At 45.2% G+C, this 17053-nt stretch overlaps 1 protein-coding gene across 4 annotated transcripts in view; it reads left to right on the top strand.

The window, feature by feature from the left end:
• LOC114585355 (opioid-binding protein/cell adhesion molecule) overlaps positions 1-17053 on the top strand; it is a 722009-nt gene that overhangs the window by 695905 nt on the left and 9051 nt on the right. For 3 of the 4 annotated variants that reach the window (XM_028707918.2, XM_028707919.2, XM_028707917.2), the window contains 4 exons: positions 7694-7828; positions 12460-12580; positions 14351-14502; positions 15483-15509. In XM_028707918.2, coding sequence (XP_028563751.1) covers positions 7694-7828; positions 12460-12580; positions 14351-14502; positions 15483-15509 — 435 coding nt within the window. The remainder of the gene's footprint in view (positions 1-7693; positions 7829-12459; positions 12581-14350; positions 14503-15482; positions 15510-17053) is intronic. The other variant, XM_028707920.2, reaches the window with a different exon arrangement.

Below are 17053 nucleotides of genomic sequence, written 5' to 3' on the forward strand. Positions count from 1 at the left end.
AGACTTCCCTCTTGGCCACACTGATATGGTCCAAAGGAAAGCAGAGCAATACCTTTGGCACCAGCTTATATTATGCATATTATTTATTAATGTCACATTTATTGATGTGATGCAGAAATGTGGAAATTTGAGTTTAAGATAGGAAAAAATGAGAAACTAGGTTAAACCAATACTGACAGATTCACCCTAACAAGCACAGACCAGGAGGGAACAAGGCACCCTTTAAAATTGCCTGGAGACCACAGCGTAAAGCTAGAACAAATGGAAGATGCCCTTCCAATTTCGCCATGCTCACCTCTTTGTTGAGGATGAACTCTTCTGCGTGCACCCAACAGACAGCAGGCCTCACTCTTTCAGATTAGCTTGCAATTTGGGGACAGTATCACTCCAGAGCATTCTAATGAACTGTGAAATGAACATAATGTCAGTCGCCGATGCAAATGGGCCCATGCCACCACTGTCGCTACTGGGTTGTTTTGCCTGGGAGCTAACACAGGTAATTTAAAGATATTAACGAACACTGTTAATTAGCATCATTATTATACTGCTGAGTCGGTAGGCCTAATGCGCAGTCAGATAAATAATCCTGCTGTGTCAAAGGCTCTCCTGTGGAACCTGCAGGATTAGGAAGAAAGGGATTGGTGCACTCAGCACTGTCGGACATGCTGCAGTGTTCTTTCCGGAAAGGGACTGTCCTTGCCACAATCTTTGCCCTGGTTGGAGGACAAGACTTCATGTGTTATAAAAGCAGGAGACGGGCATTGGCCTATGGCCTCCCTAACTCATGATCTAGAAATCTCTGTTTCTATTCTCCATCACTCTCTCTGTGCAATTTCACCTGGGGAGCCACATAGGCATGCAACCTACTCTGCCAAAGAGGTTCTCCTGTGCATAACCTCACTGACATGAATGAAGCTGTGCATGGGCCCATCTGTAGTTTTACACAGCTGCCTTTAAATTCAGTGAGCTTTGTGCAGGAGAACTATTCAGTGGATTGCGTCCTGCACACATGCAATTCCCAGTAAAGCCGTTCAAAGAGGGGCAGTTGCAGTTAAGTGTAGCGCTCCTTCTTCAGAAGTGCAGCTACTGCTGGGGATTACACAGCCAGTCTGCAGGTTCTTTGTACTCCACAAAGACAAAAAGGGGGTTTAAAGCTTATCAAGCTCAGTTCAGCTCCTTCCACATTGGGGTGGGGGAGAAGCTTGATTAGATTTGCATTTAAAGGCAAACTAACCTAACTGGCAATTCCCAAAACAGTATGCAAAAATGAAACACAGCAGTTGTTCAAAATCCACATTTCTCTGAATGCTGTAGTGCAAGTTCTCCAGCCAAGTTATGTGCACAAAGATGCATAGACTTGGGGCAAAGTGTGCATGAAAATGCATATATTAGTGAAAACACCTGCATTATAAATATAGCTCACTTTTGTCTTAAATATACCCACAATGCCAGCAACGTGAGATACCACAGATGGGGAGATGGCACAGTGGGGGCATGTGAAGGACTCATGGGATTTATATAGCGTTCAGTTTCTTTATTAAAATAAATGTCCTACTTTGCATTTTTCTTCTCTCTCTGTTTCTCTGGATAGAAAGATAGACAGGCAGATAGTTATAGGTTAAGCATGAAATAGGACCTTGGTTAGCTTCTAGTTATGGATGGATGAATCTCATTTTTTCTCAGTTTTCCAGTTATTCACGTTTCCACATCAGTTTGTGGTTGTTTTTTGTTTTGTTTTAAGAAAAATCCTCATGAAAATTCACCAGCATTTTTGTGTCAGTTTCTCCTACTAAACAGTTTAGTATGCAGTTTTGCCTGACACGCATACTTTTGCAAGGCCATTTCCCCTAATATATAGTGCACCTTTGGATGTTGTTTTCACTAATTCATTGATTTAGATGCACACTTTACCCCCACTATAAGGATTTGTGTACACATTAATTGGCCGGAGAACTGCATTGCAAAATTCATAGAAATCTGCATTTCCTTCCTGGGATGGATCCCTTGCTGCCAGTAGTGTTTCCCACCCACCCTTCTCATGAGAGGGGCTGCCCTGAGCTGCTGTAATGGGCAGAAGTAGAGCACACCCTTGAACACTACCACATGTGGCAAGGCGCAGATATACCAATGTCCTTGATTGCATCTTGGACAGTAAAGAGGAGGCAGGAGCTGTGCCAACCATGCTCTCAACCACAGTCTAAATCAAACACAACAAACTGTTTCATTGAAGTGTGAGCAAGTAAGACAGTGACCCTGGGGTGCTTTCTCCAAATCGGGGTGACTCCAGCACAATCCAATTGCTTGCATTAATTATGGCAAAATGAGATGCCGGGGTTATCACACTTTTCATTAACTCCAGTGTTGTGAAACTCAAGCTGCAGTTCTTGACAAAGGGGAATATTTCATTTGGTGTTCTTCTCTCTCTCTCAACATATAGATATATATATTTCTGGGTTGGAGGAGGCAGTCTACACCTCTCTTCACACATTAAAAAAGACCTCTAAGCCTGTTCATGAGAGTGTGTGTGTCATTTGGATCTGCTGGGTGTGGCAGGGGGAGGAACTGGATGAAGCAGAGGTGTCCCTTTGCCCAGTCACACCAGTAGAGAAGCTCCTTTTGTAAGGAATTCTGCAATGAACTTCCACAAGAGGCTAGTTCTTTGACAGTAGGCAACAGAAACCCCACCAAGATGGGGCATTTCAGGAGTGAGGAGGTGGGCAGAGCAGGCCTGGTGCAGAATCCACTGGATTCTGAGCTGGTCCGGCTTTCATCACATGATGGCAATGAGTTCTCTGTGCTGCGCAGTAATAACATAATAACCTCCTGGATCAGAGCAATTGCCCATCTAGTCCAGCATTCTATTCTCACAGTGGCCACCCAAATTCCTGTGGGGACACACACACCCCCGGCATGTGACTCCTGTTGTATATAAGTCACTCCAGGATCACTTTGGCTGTAGAGTCAGAAGTAAAAACAAATAACATGAAAGGTAAGGCACATAGAATTCTAAGGGAAGACCAAAGGAGATCCGGTAAGATGGGTGACATCTCTGAAAGTTTCGCACATCCCTGCCTGAAGGAGCAGAAGCATCTTCCTTGAAAATACTGTTTACCGGAAGGAAGAATATCTGCAGGAGATGCATAGCATGGGGGCACAGGGCCATGCCTGCCCACTTGGGTGACGCTGGCTTGACCTGCTTCCGCAGAGCGGTCCACGCTCTGGATGTGATTCCAGCCTCCCATGATTGATGGTGCTGTGTCTGTCATGCCGCCTCCTTCTGAAAGTCCCCATTTGTATCCCTGTAGATTCGTATCTCACTAATGTAGCAAGCCGGGCTTATCTCTTCCCGAGGCTCCTTCTGCACCAAAAAGAAATCACCTCCGTTATTTATGTATTTCTGTCTCCAGCTCGTCGAATCTATTTTCTTACACTTCCAATTATCTTTTATAGAGATCAACTGGAGGATAGGGCAGGCCCGTAATGACCTCAGGATTATTGGATCATTACAAGGAAGGGTCTCTGGCAAAGTGAGCCTGGCGTTCTCCTCTTCATATTTCTCCTCTCCTTATTATTCCCCCCTCCATCTTTACAGTCTCATATGCAGGCTCCCTTTCCCTGTCACCTCGTATTCTCCGTATTTATCATCTCTCTGCTGCTGCATATATCAAGGAGGTATAGACATATCAGCTTATTTCTGTCCCTTTTCGGTTTTGTGCACGTTCAAGAATAAGTCTGTTCTGTCTCATTTATTACAGACTATGTGGCGCTGTGGGTTAAACCACAGAGTCTAGGACTTGCCGATCAGAAGGTCGACGGTTCGAATCCCCACGACGGGGTGAGCTCCCGTTGCTCAGTCCCTGCTCCTGCCAACCTAGCAGTTCAAAAGCACATCAAAGTGCAAGTAGATAAATAGGTACCACTCTGGCGGGAAGGTAAACGGCATCTCTGTGCGCTGCTCTGGTTTGCCAGAAGCGGCTTAGTCATGCTGGCCACATGACCCGAAAGCTGTACGCCGGCTCCCTCAGCCAGTAAAGTGAGATGAGCTCCACAACCCCAGAGTCGGCCATGACTGGACCTAATGGTCAGGGGCCCCTTTACCTTTTTTAAAAACAAAAAAAGCAAAAATTCCTCATCTTAATTGTGCACCTCTTTGGATGCAGCTTTCCCAAAAATATGCAAGTTTGCACACATTTTCCCTATAAAATATGCAAGGTTATGCAATACAGTCATACCTTGGAAGTCAAACAGAATCCTGCAGCCAGTGAGAAGCCACAGAACCTGTCAGACGTTCGGGTTCCAAACAATGTTTGCAAACCGGAACACTCACTTCCAGGCTTTCAGTGTTCGGGAGCCAAAACGTTCAACTCACGAGGCATTTGGGATCCAAGGTATGACTGTACTGCAAAGGGCACGGTAGTTTTTGAATGTTCTGACAACCAGCTGGTCCTCATTTGGCCAAGCTGTATCTTTACTTGCCCACACCTGGTGTGATATATTGCTACCAGACCAAGTTGGTTGGGGGTTGGTTCTTGCATACAAGTCCCTATACAACTCAGGATCAGCTAACTTGAGAGGATGCTTTGACCCTTGCACATCCGGTAGATTGCTGTGGTCTGTGGGAGAGTTTCTCCTGCAAGTTCCAAAAATCTCAGAAGCCCTTTCTGCAGTAACTCAGAGCAGGGTTTTTTTCAGTGTGACTGCTCCTGTTCTGTGGAACAGCATCCCTGTCAAGATATTACAGGCACCCATTTCCTGCACTTTCTGGAAACGTTTTTGTTCTAAAAGACTTTCCAGCTGGACCAATGGGTCTTTACCACGAGTGTCTACTTCATTAGTGTTTTAGTCTTGCTTTAAATGTGTGGGTTTTTTGTTTTTGCATTTTTAATTATTGTATGTGTAATTTGCCTTGAGGCAATGGCATCTGCCCTGCATATAGGTCCCAAGTGTCTCCAGTGAGGGCTGGGAGAGATTCTTGCCTAAATTCTGGAGAACCACTATCAGGCAGTGTCAACAATTCTGAGGCAGATGGACCAATGTTCTGACTGTGGGATGTAATCAATTGGAGCCGTCAAATACAACATTCCTTGTTTCCCTAGAGTGGACGCAGGCAGGGGGATGTTACTCCAGCTGATATAACTTCCTGTTCCACTGGTCTGAAGTGTCCTCCCCCTGCTTGTGACCAGGCAGATGGGCGTGACCCTGGCTCACTCCACAAAAGAGCCGAGTCACGCAGCCATCTTTCTCTTGATGTCATTTTCTCTCTTGATGCTATTTTCTTCCCTTGATGCTGTTCTCTTAATGTATTTTGCCATCTGCTGGCTCTCACATGGGCTCAATCCCCAAATGGGATGACCTCACAATTTGTTCTGTAACTACTAGCTAAAGCCTGCTTTCAGTCATCATACTGTGAACTGAATGTGAGTGAACTTCTTAATACTTTTAAGGAAAGTGTCTTTATTCTTTTAAGAGGGATCAAAGGGGACACCAGAAATAATCCAGTCTGGGCAAACCAGACCAGGTTGCTTAACTAAAGAGATTCAAACGAATCTGCAAACTAGCTTCCTGAGGTATTGAGGGGAATCTGCTCTGCTACACGAGTGAAGGAAGGATAATATTTAATCAATATATCCTCTCCTACTATCCTTAATATTCCCACACTGACAAGGCAGCTTCGTGTGCTCCTATGATACCTCACATAACACAGATGGGAGGAGGAGGTAGTCACCTTGTGCCAGAAAGATCAAAATGTGGGCACTAGGCATACCTCTCTGGAGAAGGCATTACTTAGTCTGTGTGTACCACTGAAAATACATGCTCTCTGGCCACCTCACTGTTTATTTTCTCAGGCTTTGAAATTTTAAATTCCATTTTATTTTATTTTATTTTATTTTATTTTATTTTATTTTATTTTATTTTATTTATTTGCATATATGATGATTATGGTGATGTTGCCATAGGGTGGGCTACAACAATTCAGAATTAAAATTGTAAATTTCAAATAGATTGAATTGCAAACAAACAACTAAAATATCCTTATGTGCTCGGTTCATTGATTTTTCATAAATGACGGCCAAACTGAAGTATCAGTGGTTGAGCTCTCTTAACACAACTCAGATAGAAGGATTGTTAGGTTGAGATGAAAGCATATTTGCGGCAATGGCCAGGGGTGGGGTGGGGGTGGTAGTGTTGTTAGCAGCAGCCTTGTGTTATTGACAAAGCTTTGTGGGATTGTGAATCAATAGGTGGGAGGGGAGTTGTGCCACAAGATGCAGGTATGTAGCCAGGACTAGGAACACCTGTATTATGTCTGGAGTAGCAGGTGGCATTTCAGTTTCACCGTGGGAGTCTTTTCTGGAGAAGAATGGGCAAGGCTTTCATGCTTGTGTCTGTGTTTTATTTTCCTTCCTGTTTGAGACCTGGAAACCAGCTGTTAACCAAAGCTGCTCCAGCGTGAAAACCTGTGGGGGTTTTACGTGATACTGTGTTTGGAACTGAAGGGAAGGCATGATCTGAAAGCTTGGGCTTCCATTGTCTGCCTTCTGAGGCTCCCTCTGACATAAGGCTTGTGGGAGGACACCTGCCCCTTAAATCGATTCTGTTGTCCTTTTTAGAATTTAGTAACTATAAATATAAAAATACATTGAAAACAATCCCTCAGCCATTTTCATAGGCAAAGTTGAAATCATTAGTTTGTCTAAGATGGGGGTTCTGATTCTTGTCTTATCTCAGCCACAGACTTTTTCTGCTCACTAAACATTGTTATCTCTTTGGCTCCTGACACCTCCTCCCCATCTTCTCCCTCCTCTGACCACAAATCACTGTCCCACCACCAATCCCCTGGCTTTGAGCCTTCATCCTTTGGGGGTTCCCCAGATGGTGCCTTCTACCACTCCTTCGCTTCGAGCCAGTCCATGACATTATGATAGCATGAAGCATGCGTCTATCAGTTTATACCAGTGAAATATCTATGCTTCCAGTGATTGTCATTCAGACCAAGGAAGGTTGTTTCAAGTGTTACACATCATGTCATCTATAGTCACATCTTTAGCAACACCCTGAGATACTCTTGAGTTTTAACAATTCAATCAGCAGATCAATCAACTAGAAATGTACGTGATTAAGTAGATGACCAATTTTAATCAGTGAGGGCAATTTTAATTGGTTGCATAGAGAATTATGGTCATGCCTATTTATATTTTTAAGGCTCCCGAGTCTGGTGTTTTGTTGTAGCAGAGAATATATATATATATATATATATATGAAAACTGACTTTTCCTTCCACCAACGAGCCTTTGTTTATTAAGTTGTAAGGTATATCTCACACTTCCTTTGCTGTTTAAAGAAAGGCACCTACCAAGTTATTGGAAATAATGCAGATCTGTGCAAATTTAATTGAGTAACCAATTACAAGGGCAGATGGTTAATCAACAAAAATGATTTAATCAGTTGACAGCTCTAGGAGTTGCATTGGGGGACAACAACAACAACAACAACAACAAAAAGTATTCTCAGCATTGCTTGTCAAAGCAACTAGAAAGCTCCAGGTGTTCAATGGAGAGGCCCACCTGCAGATCTGGCCACCTGTGCTGTTGAGAGGACTGCTTCAAAGTGCACAATTTAAACTGCAGCAGCAAAGGTGGTCTGGAAGGCTGCCAGAACTTTTATCCACTGTGCTCCTTCTCTTCTCTTCCAGGTCAGGGATTTATGAGTGATGATGAGTACTTAGAGATCACGGGGATCACCAGGGACCAATCTGGGGAGTATGAATGCAGCGCTGTTAATGATGTCGCCGCACCTGATATCCGAAGAGTCAAAGTCACCGTAAACTGTAAGTATCCCACATGCCTATGAATAACATTGACTTGCACTTACATCAGGGGTTGGAAACCACAGGCCTCGGGGGGCAAATGTGGCCTGCCAAGCCTCTCTGTTTGGCCACCAGCACTCTGCCTAGGTCAGCAACCCGCGGCTCCGGAGCCGCATGTGGCTCTTTTACACCTTTGCCGCGGCTCCAGGATGGATACTAGCGAGGGGAGGAGGCGCATTGTGCTCCCCGACACTCCCCACTGTGGCGGGCGCTGTACTGGCTGTGACGTCGCATAAGGACGGTGCGTGCGTTAGTCACACACCGTCCCGACGTCACCTTCCCGCCCGCCCGCTACATTGTAAGGGGCATGTACGCTGGTCACTGCATTGAAAGGGGGCGTGTACGCTGGTCACTGTTTTGAAGGGGAGTGAAGAACACACACAAACACAAAAAGGTAACTTGTTAATTTAACATTTATTTCTATGAGGAGGAGTAATTCTGAGGGGTCAAATAAAGAAGTAATAAAAAAGTGACAAAAAAGTTATTTTTATAATGACGAGTTTTGCAGCTCCCAGTTTTTTTTTCCTTCGGAAACGGGTCCAAGTGGCTCTTTTTGTCTTAAAGGTTGCAGGCCCCTGGCCTAGGTCATGGCAAGTCATGACTTCAGTGCTTCTGCCTGTCTGGAATTTGCCCTTGAACCATGACCATGCTGGACTGAATGGAGAGGGGTCTCTATGTACATTTTCAGAAGCCTATGGGTCATGAGCTTGCCATACTAAGAACAAACAAAGAGCCTGCTGGATTAGGCCACTGGCCCTTCTAGTTCAGCATCCTGTTCTCACAGGGGACAACCAGATGCCCCAGTGGAAACTCCACAAGCAAGACCTAAGCACAAGAGCACTCTCCTCTCTTGCAGTTTCCAGCAGCTGGTATTCAGAAGCATTACTGCCTCCAACAGTAAAGACATAGCAGAGCCATCATGGCTGGTAGCCACTAGTAGCCCTCTCCTCCTCCATGAATTTGTCTAATCTAGACAAATCACACTAGAGCCAGTGTGGTGTAGTGGTTAAGAGCAGTAGTCTCGTAATCTGGGGAACCGGGTTCACTTCCCCGCTCCTCCACATGCAGCTGCTGGGTGACCTTGGGCTACTCACACTTCTTTGAAGTCTCTCAGCCCCACTCACCTCACAGAGTGTTTGTTGTGAGGGAGGAAGGGAAAGGAGAATTGTAGCCGCTTTGAGACTCCTTAAAAGGGAGTGAAAGGCGGGATATCAAATCCAAGCTCTTAATCCTTTTTAAAGTCACCCAAGTTGGTGGCAGTCACTGCCTCCTGTGGGAGAGACTTCCATAGGCGATATGCAAATCCATTTCCACACCCATTTTTGCTCCTGGCCCTATATATCATTGGCATGTGGCCAATCGACAGAGTAATTTTGCCCTCAGTCTGAAAAGGATTCCCTGCCTCTGAGTGCTTTTCAAAACCTATTCCATACATTGTCCCCCTGATCTTTACAACAATCCTGAGAGGCCTGCCATTGCTTTCATCCTCATATTGCAGAATGGGATTCTAATCAAACTCACTTCTGCACCAACTCATGTCCCCACCTCCACATTCAGCTGAATGTGCAGATCCCACCAGCTCATCTTCATGATACGCTGGGCCAGAATTGCACCCCAAGGATCCTAAACATGAGTAGGTTGTATATTCGCATATTCTGATTTAATAGCTGGAAATATATGCATGCAAAAGTAAAACAGCCAATTTCCACCAGAACCTCTTAAAGTCTATTTATAGCTGGAAATAATTGTAATAGCTCCCCCCCTTCTCTCTCTCTCTATTGCTTTCTTCTTTCTTTCCTGAGGAGCAATTCAATTTTTTATTTTTTTAAAAGGAGGTAGGTTGGAGGAGAAAGAGAGAATCTTGGTGGTTAACCTTGCACACAATGCATTAAGAAATCCTCGCCTTTCAGAAGCAGAGCGCAGGAGTTTATATATATCAGCTAAATTGATACAAGAAAATCATATATATACATTTCATTATGTTTCAAGCCTTTTGGCCCTCTGGACAATTTGCTCTTTTAAGAGCTTGGCTAGCAATGCAGAGCCCGGCTGCTTTGAGTTCTTAAAACAGACACATCCCCAAAGCCTCTTGACATTTAGGAGGTGATTCCAGCTCCGCTGAGTCTCTGAACAGTTTAAAAGAAATCCGTAAAGGAGAATTCAGTCCTATTAATTGCACAGAAAGGACTCTGCGAGTTGTTGGCTTAGGGATGGATGTGGAAATGTAGGACCGTGTTCACCCTCGCAATGCCAGCTGGGCAGAATGTTCTGTTTCAACCAGGCCTGTGAAGCTGAAGACCTATAAGAGCAATTGCAACAGAGTCTGTGCTGCATCAAGCCAAAGGGGGCTCATCCAGCATCCTGTTCTCACAGTGGCATGCCAAATGCTTGAGGTAAACCTGCAAGCAGAATTTGAGCATAAACATACCCTTCCTCTTCTGTGGTTTCCAGTTGCTGGTATTTAAAAGCATTGCTGCCTCCAACTGTGAAGGCAAAGCATAGTCATCATGTCTAGTAGCCATTGGCAGCCATCTCCTCCATGAATTTTGTCCAATCTCCTTTTAACACCATCTATCTTGGTGACCATCGCTGCCTCCTGTGGGAGCAAGCTCCATAGTTTAACTATGTGCTATGTGAAGAAGTCCTTTCTTGTATCTGTCCTGAGTCTTCCAATATTCTGCTTCACTGGATGGCTACAAGTTCTAGTGTTCTGAGAGGAGAAAAGCTTTTCTCTATCCACTTAATCCATTCCATGCATAATTTTACACATTCCTATCATGCAGCACCCTTTCTCCCACCCCTCAGTTGCTTGCAATCTTTCCCCACCTCTTGAAGTTCCCACAAAGGCACACTCAAGCCCACAAGAACATAGAAAGCTGTCCGCTGGATCAGGCCAATGGTCCACTGACTGCAGCATCCTGTTCTCAACAATGGCCACCTGGATGCCTGTGGGAGGCCTGCAAGGAGGAAAATAATAAATAATAATAATAATAATAATAAGAGTTATTTATACCCTGCCCATTTGGCTGGTTTTCCCCAGCCACTCTGGGTGGCTTACAGCACATTAAAAAATTGTAAAACATTAAACATTAAAAATTTCCCAATACAGGGCTGCCTTCAGATGTCTTCTGAAAGTCACATAGTTCTTTATTTCCTTGACATCTGACAGGAGGGCGTTCCACAGGGTGGGCGCCACTACCGAGAAGGCCCTTTGCCTGGTTCCCTGTAATCTCACTTCTTGCAGTGAGAGAACCACCAGAAGGCCCTCAGAGCTGTACCTCAGGAGCTGAACAAGGGAGGTGGAGATGCTCCTTCATGTATATGAGCACAAGAGCGCTCTCCTCCTGCAGTTTCTATCAAGTGGTATTCAGAAGCATTGTTGCCCCTGACTAAGCCCATCAAAAGCCTAATGAGGAATAGGGATAACCTATAGCTTTATCTGCACTGCTCTTTGTTGTAAGAAAAACTGCTCCCTTTCCCTTATGGGGTTCCCAAGAACCCGTATAGAGCCTTTATGTAGGTTCTCTATCGGCAGGAGAAAATAACAGAGGCCAACCAGAGAATATTGAGAAGCAAAGCAGCTAGTAAGCCTGATCTTTATTAAACTGTTGCAACAGGGTGCTCACCCCCCCCCCCACCACCACAGGAGGGAGGGGGAATGGTGTGCAAGCCCTTATATAGGCTTTGGAATTGCCACCCTGTAGCTCAAGACCATCCCCACCCCCCAATACATCATCAGAAGGGGCGGTCTATCACAGAAAGGGAGCCGGCATACAGCTTTCGGGTCATGTGGCCAGCATGACTAAGACGCTTCTGGCGAACCAGAGCACCACACTGAAACGCCGTTTTCCTTCCCACCGAAGCGGTACCTATTTATCTACTTGCACTTTGACGTGCTTTCAAACTGCTAGGTTGGCAGGAGCAGGGACCGGACAACGGGAGCTCACTCCGTCGCAGGGATTCGAACTGCTGACCTTCTGATCGGCAAGCCCTAGGCTATGGGGGTTTACCACGTCCAGTTAATGGGTTTACCTGGCTGTTAATGGGTTACCTGGACAGCCTGAGCCTTCTTTTGTGATGATAAATACTTAATTCCTACAGGCTCACCCTATTCATACACAAATGTGCCCTTAAGGCAGGATTTGTGAGCACAGAGACAATGGGGAGGCTTTTCCCATTTCCATCCAAACTGAAGAGGAATATTTGAGGTCACTGAAAGCGTCAAAATGGCTTTAGGACTGTTTTCCTGTACTGTTTCAGACATGTGGTTTATATATTTATGTATGTGTTTGCCTGGTATATTTATGAACATATGATTTTTATATATGAGACCTTAGAAATCCTATAACACTCTTCACCTCCCTAGATTCAGAAATGTATGGCTGAATTGGCACTGGTGTTTGGCTGCTCCAGACTGGGGAAGGCAAACAAGCAGCCACACTGCACAGCCCACTCCATCACTGGAGTTGCTGGGGGAGTGAAAACCTCATGTGCTGATCCCACGAAAGACAGCAAGGCATAGTAGAAATAGGCAGAGGTAAAGGACAGAAGTGATGCTTAAAAAAAATCTCAGACCTGCTTTCCCTCCGCAGATCCTCCGTCCATCTCCAGTGCCAAGAACAAAGGCGTCTCAGTTGGTCAGAGGGGGACCCTGTCCTGCGAAGCCTCAGCTGTCCCTGTAGCGGAATTTCAGTGGTTTAAAGAAGAAACCAGGTACGCAAGCAAGCTGTTCAAAGGATCCATGGCAAGGAGTGACTCCCCCAGGCCAAGATTGCTCCATCAGTCAGATCAGCAGTGTTTGCTTTGAGATACGAGTCAGCCCTCGTGGAATGCCCAGGCTCAATCCTAGTGGGTGTGAAGTTGCAAGAGTGCCTTTGAGCATGTGCAGAGGGTCTTTGAAACTGAGTAGTTGCATACAAGCCCACCCCAATATATCTCTGCCATGAAGGGGTTCTAAATTAAAGGGCACTGGTTTCAGGCAGGCTTTGCTTCTGCCTTGCTTCTGAAATTAAATGTTGCACATCTAGGGGGACTCGTGATCAGAAAGCAATCCCTCCCTGTGCCCATACCTCTCCCCAATCTTCCTTACAGCAATCCTCCAGTCTCAATATTTCATATTAAAATAAAACAACAGACTAAAGGATTGCAATGTTTTAGGGATTGAGATTGCATTGGTTTAATTTGCTTACCTTGTTTCTTGAAGCCCATCAGAAGGTTGCATATGATATGGGGCATGATAGAAACTAAAAGCAAAATAAATGCTACATAATTTTAGCAATTATTTCCTGTGCAATTTCAGCTTGACTGTATTGTCACTTGGCTGTTGCAGGTTTTCACCCTGCTTTGTATACTTTGCCCAGTAGACAGTTGGGGAGGGTGTGTGTGAATGAGTGGCCCTCCAGGCATTGTTGGACTACAACTTCCATCATCCAACAGGACACAATGGCTGGGGCTGTAGTTCAACATCTGGAGGGGCGCAGGTTCTCCAGCCCTGAAGTTTGCTCCTGAGTCCTTGAAAAGCCAGCCAAAGTGGAATAAAGTGCTTCTTAAATTCATTGCCGACCACCAAAAACAAGCACCATACTTCTACTTCCCTCCTGGGCAAAGTTTAGTAGATGTTGCCTTGCAATGTCAGATCATTCTGCTTTGCATCCAATACTGGTAGAACCCTTGAAGTTAATGAACGTGACTAACTTAGGCCCATCAGTTCCATTGTGCCTACTCTGAGTAGGACTTTGTTGGATATAGCCCCACTGTATTTCCCAAAGCCCAATTGACTGGTGCCATTGGCAAGGAAAGAGGAATTCTAGGAAATGTAGAATGCTGTGTTGTCATGATGTAAGCTCTATAACATGCCACAAAATGGAACTAGGCAGTCTAGTGTAGTGGTTAGAGTGTCCAACTCAGATTTGAGAGACTCGGCCTCTAAAGCCAAACACAGCCGTGATGCTCAATGGGCCAGACAGCATTGCACACCCAGGTCTACCTCCTAGGGTTGTTGTGAGGATAAGAAGTGAACACCGGGTGTGACACTCCGAGCTCTTCTGAGGAATGGTAAAAAATATAACAGCTAGCAATGATGCTTATTATTGGTGCTTTACAAATTATGGCTTGTATCCTACTCAGAGTAGACCCGCTAGAGTTAATTGTATGACCCATATCTTTAAAATAATAAAGTTTATCATATAACATCTGCTATGGCCCTTAAAAAAGTGCCCCTTTCCAGGCCTTTGGAGAACCTTTTGATCTGAGATGGTGGAGCAAAATCAGAGCCTAAGAGCCTGTGGTGACTACAGTTCCCAGCAGTCCTAGCCAGCTGGGTGATGGGCATTGTAGTTCAGAACAATCTGGAGGGTCACAGGAACCCCATCATTGGGATAAAACCAATCTCTACATTATACCCCATCCCTTCATAATCCTGGGAAGGAAATAAATCCCACTTCTAGTTTACATTGATGAAGTAAGGATGTTGTCTTCTTCCAGATTAGCCAATGGGCTGGATGGCGTGAGAATTGAGAACAAAGGCCGGATGTCCACACTAACCTTCTTCAATGTATCAGAGAAGGATTATGGCAACTACACCTGTGTGGCCATCAACAAGCTGGGAAACACCAATGCCAGTATAATCCTGTATGGTAGGTACCCATTCCATTGGGATACGTGGAGACTCTGTGCTGATGGGATAACAGTGGAGCCTTGCTAGAAGGGATTTCAAAGACAGGAAAACATCTCCGGTGACCCTCGACCATGAAACCCCTTTGCAGTGGCCATCCTATCATTGCATAGCGGGGTTTGTCCTAGGCTGAAATCTCTAGGATAGGCCAGATTTAAGAATATTACCTAGAAGAGTTTGTTGGGGAACAAACAGTGCAGTCCTAAACTTATTGCTTCAGAAGTTAAGTTTCACTGAGTTCAACAAGATTTGCTCCCTGGATCGCAGCCTAAAGGTTTTCCTTTCCAAGGACTGGAACGTTTGCGGTTTCGTGTTTTCATCTTACGAGAAACTGGGAGTTTTCATAAGGCATTAAGGGTAACAGCAGTTAAACAGGATACTCCCAGCAACATCCTCTCGCGCTTGAAGCTTTAAGTATATTAAAGTAGCTGCAGGGAAAAGGGTTGATCTTCAAGGAACACATCAGACCAGCAGCAGCGCCTTCAGTTCTTATATCCTCTCACCTATTAGGCTGCAGTTGAAGCAAGGATCTGGGGGCTCAGCAGACACTCGGTTTAACCCCAGCAGGCTAGGCTTACTTCCCATTCCCCATGGCTTTCCAAACCACAGAGCAAATGCACCAGCTGGAAACCTTGGGAAACCCAAGGCGTTTTCTGATGTTGGGTTGTCAAAACAGATGCACAGAGATTCTTGTAGATGCTGTCAGTGCTTAGATGGTTGCCATACACCCTCTGTGGCAGTGTTACACGTTGTCATGTCTGTCACATCCTTATTATCATTGCTGTGATCTCTGTTTACATAAAACGGGCCGTCTTTCTAATAATCCATCTGTTCATTCATTCATTCATTCAACTGTCTGAAAATATGAACTACATTTTCTTTCCTTTTCTTTCCTTTTCCTGTTTCCCCCTTCCTGTGTGTCCATTGTGTCTTCTGTTTTAGAGATAAGTGAATCTCCACCACTAGCAGGTTGGTACAAGCATGGCTCCTTCCTTCATTTGCTTGCAGCAAACCCAACGCCGCTTTGCAGTAAAGGAGAGAGGGCTTTCTTCTCAGATGGGTGTTACGGGTGGGGAAGCCTGGCTGGTGCACTATTGGAACGAAGGAACTAAGGCCTGTGGGGTTTGTGGGAGGCATTTTAGCTTCAGGAACATCTTCCTGCATCCTCTTATTCACAGAGCTCACCTATATCAGTGGTTGTCAGTCATGATAACTGAGTGCTGTAACAAAATGTTGCAGGTCGTGTCCTTACCTCCCAGAAAGATCACTGCAGCTAAAGATGGGGGAGAAATTTGAACCAATTCACCTTTAAAGTCAAGACAATTTCCAAAATAATATGCCCGTGTGGAACGCCGCCATCTTTGAAATGCACACTTCTAAGTTTGAAAATATGCCTCGTGAGTACTAGGTTTAAGGCAGCAATCAAGTAAAACAGCTATTGCCTCCATGGACTGCCTTGTGGGCAACTGGTTGCCTATGGAGGAAGTATATGTTGGTATGCAACCAAGGAAACGGGGGCAATTGGCAGGCCCCCAGCTAGTTCCAGCCCACCGGCCGGTGTGCCAGGCGATCTCCAGTCCTTGATGCAGCATCTGCGACCCAAGCTTCAGTAGCTAGAGCATGCCACACAGCAGAGTAAACGCTATTCAACAGAAGTGGCAGGAGAAGTTGTGTAAACACATTTACAAGCAGTTTATTCAGCATACATCAGGACAAAAGGAAACATGTCTGATCTCCTTCTTGTCCGAAGCAAGACAGCTAAAGCAAAAACTATACACAAACGGAAGTTCCCAGCAAGCTGTGCTGGAATGTAAACAGACATGTGACACACAACAATCACGCCTGTTCTTAATGTGGAACGGAATATCCCAACAGTATAGATTTCTGGACTAGATAAACCTTTGCTCTCATCCCACCGTGTTTTGCTTGCTACCATTGGAAACCCTAACTATGGAAATCGCTCCCACATGATGCAGTGAAGGCCCTCAACCATGGTGGCTTTAAAAGAGGATTAGACAAATTCATGGAAGAGAGGGCTATTTATGGCTACTAGCCAGGATAGCTATCCTCTGCCTCCACAGTTGGAGGCAGCAATGCTTCTGAATAGCAGTTGCTGGAAACCAGAGGAGGGCAGAGGGCTCTTGTGCTTGAATGGCACCTGCTTGGCCAATGAGAACAGGATGCTGTACTGGATGGACCATTGGTCTGACCCAGCAGGCTGTTCTTATGTTACCTGTTGCATAGAATTTTGGAAGGCCTTCTAGGGCACAATGCCTTACTGCTGCTCCTTGGGAATGGAGAGCCCACTGTCGAGGAAGTTCAGCACTCCCCTGTGGCTTCAAAGTGCACAGAGAAGATCAACAACGGCGGACAGGCTGCCTGCCTGCTACTTCATCTGCTCCAAATGATGTTTATTTGTATAGCACTTAAATCTAGAGAGGGAAGGAACTGGAAGGGCAAAGGGAGAACTAATATATGCAAGGAATGTTTTCTGCATGTAGCAGCCCACTTTC

The sequence above is a fragment of the Podarcis muralis genome, chromosome 15 (genome assembly GCF_964188315.1).
Source record: "Podarcis muralis chromosome 15, rPodMur119.hap1.1, whole genome shotgun sequence".
Lineage (NCBI taxonomy): Eukaryota > Metazoa > Chordata > Lepidosauria > Squamata > Lacertidae > Podarcis > Podarcis muralis.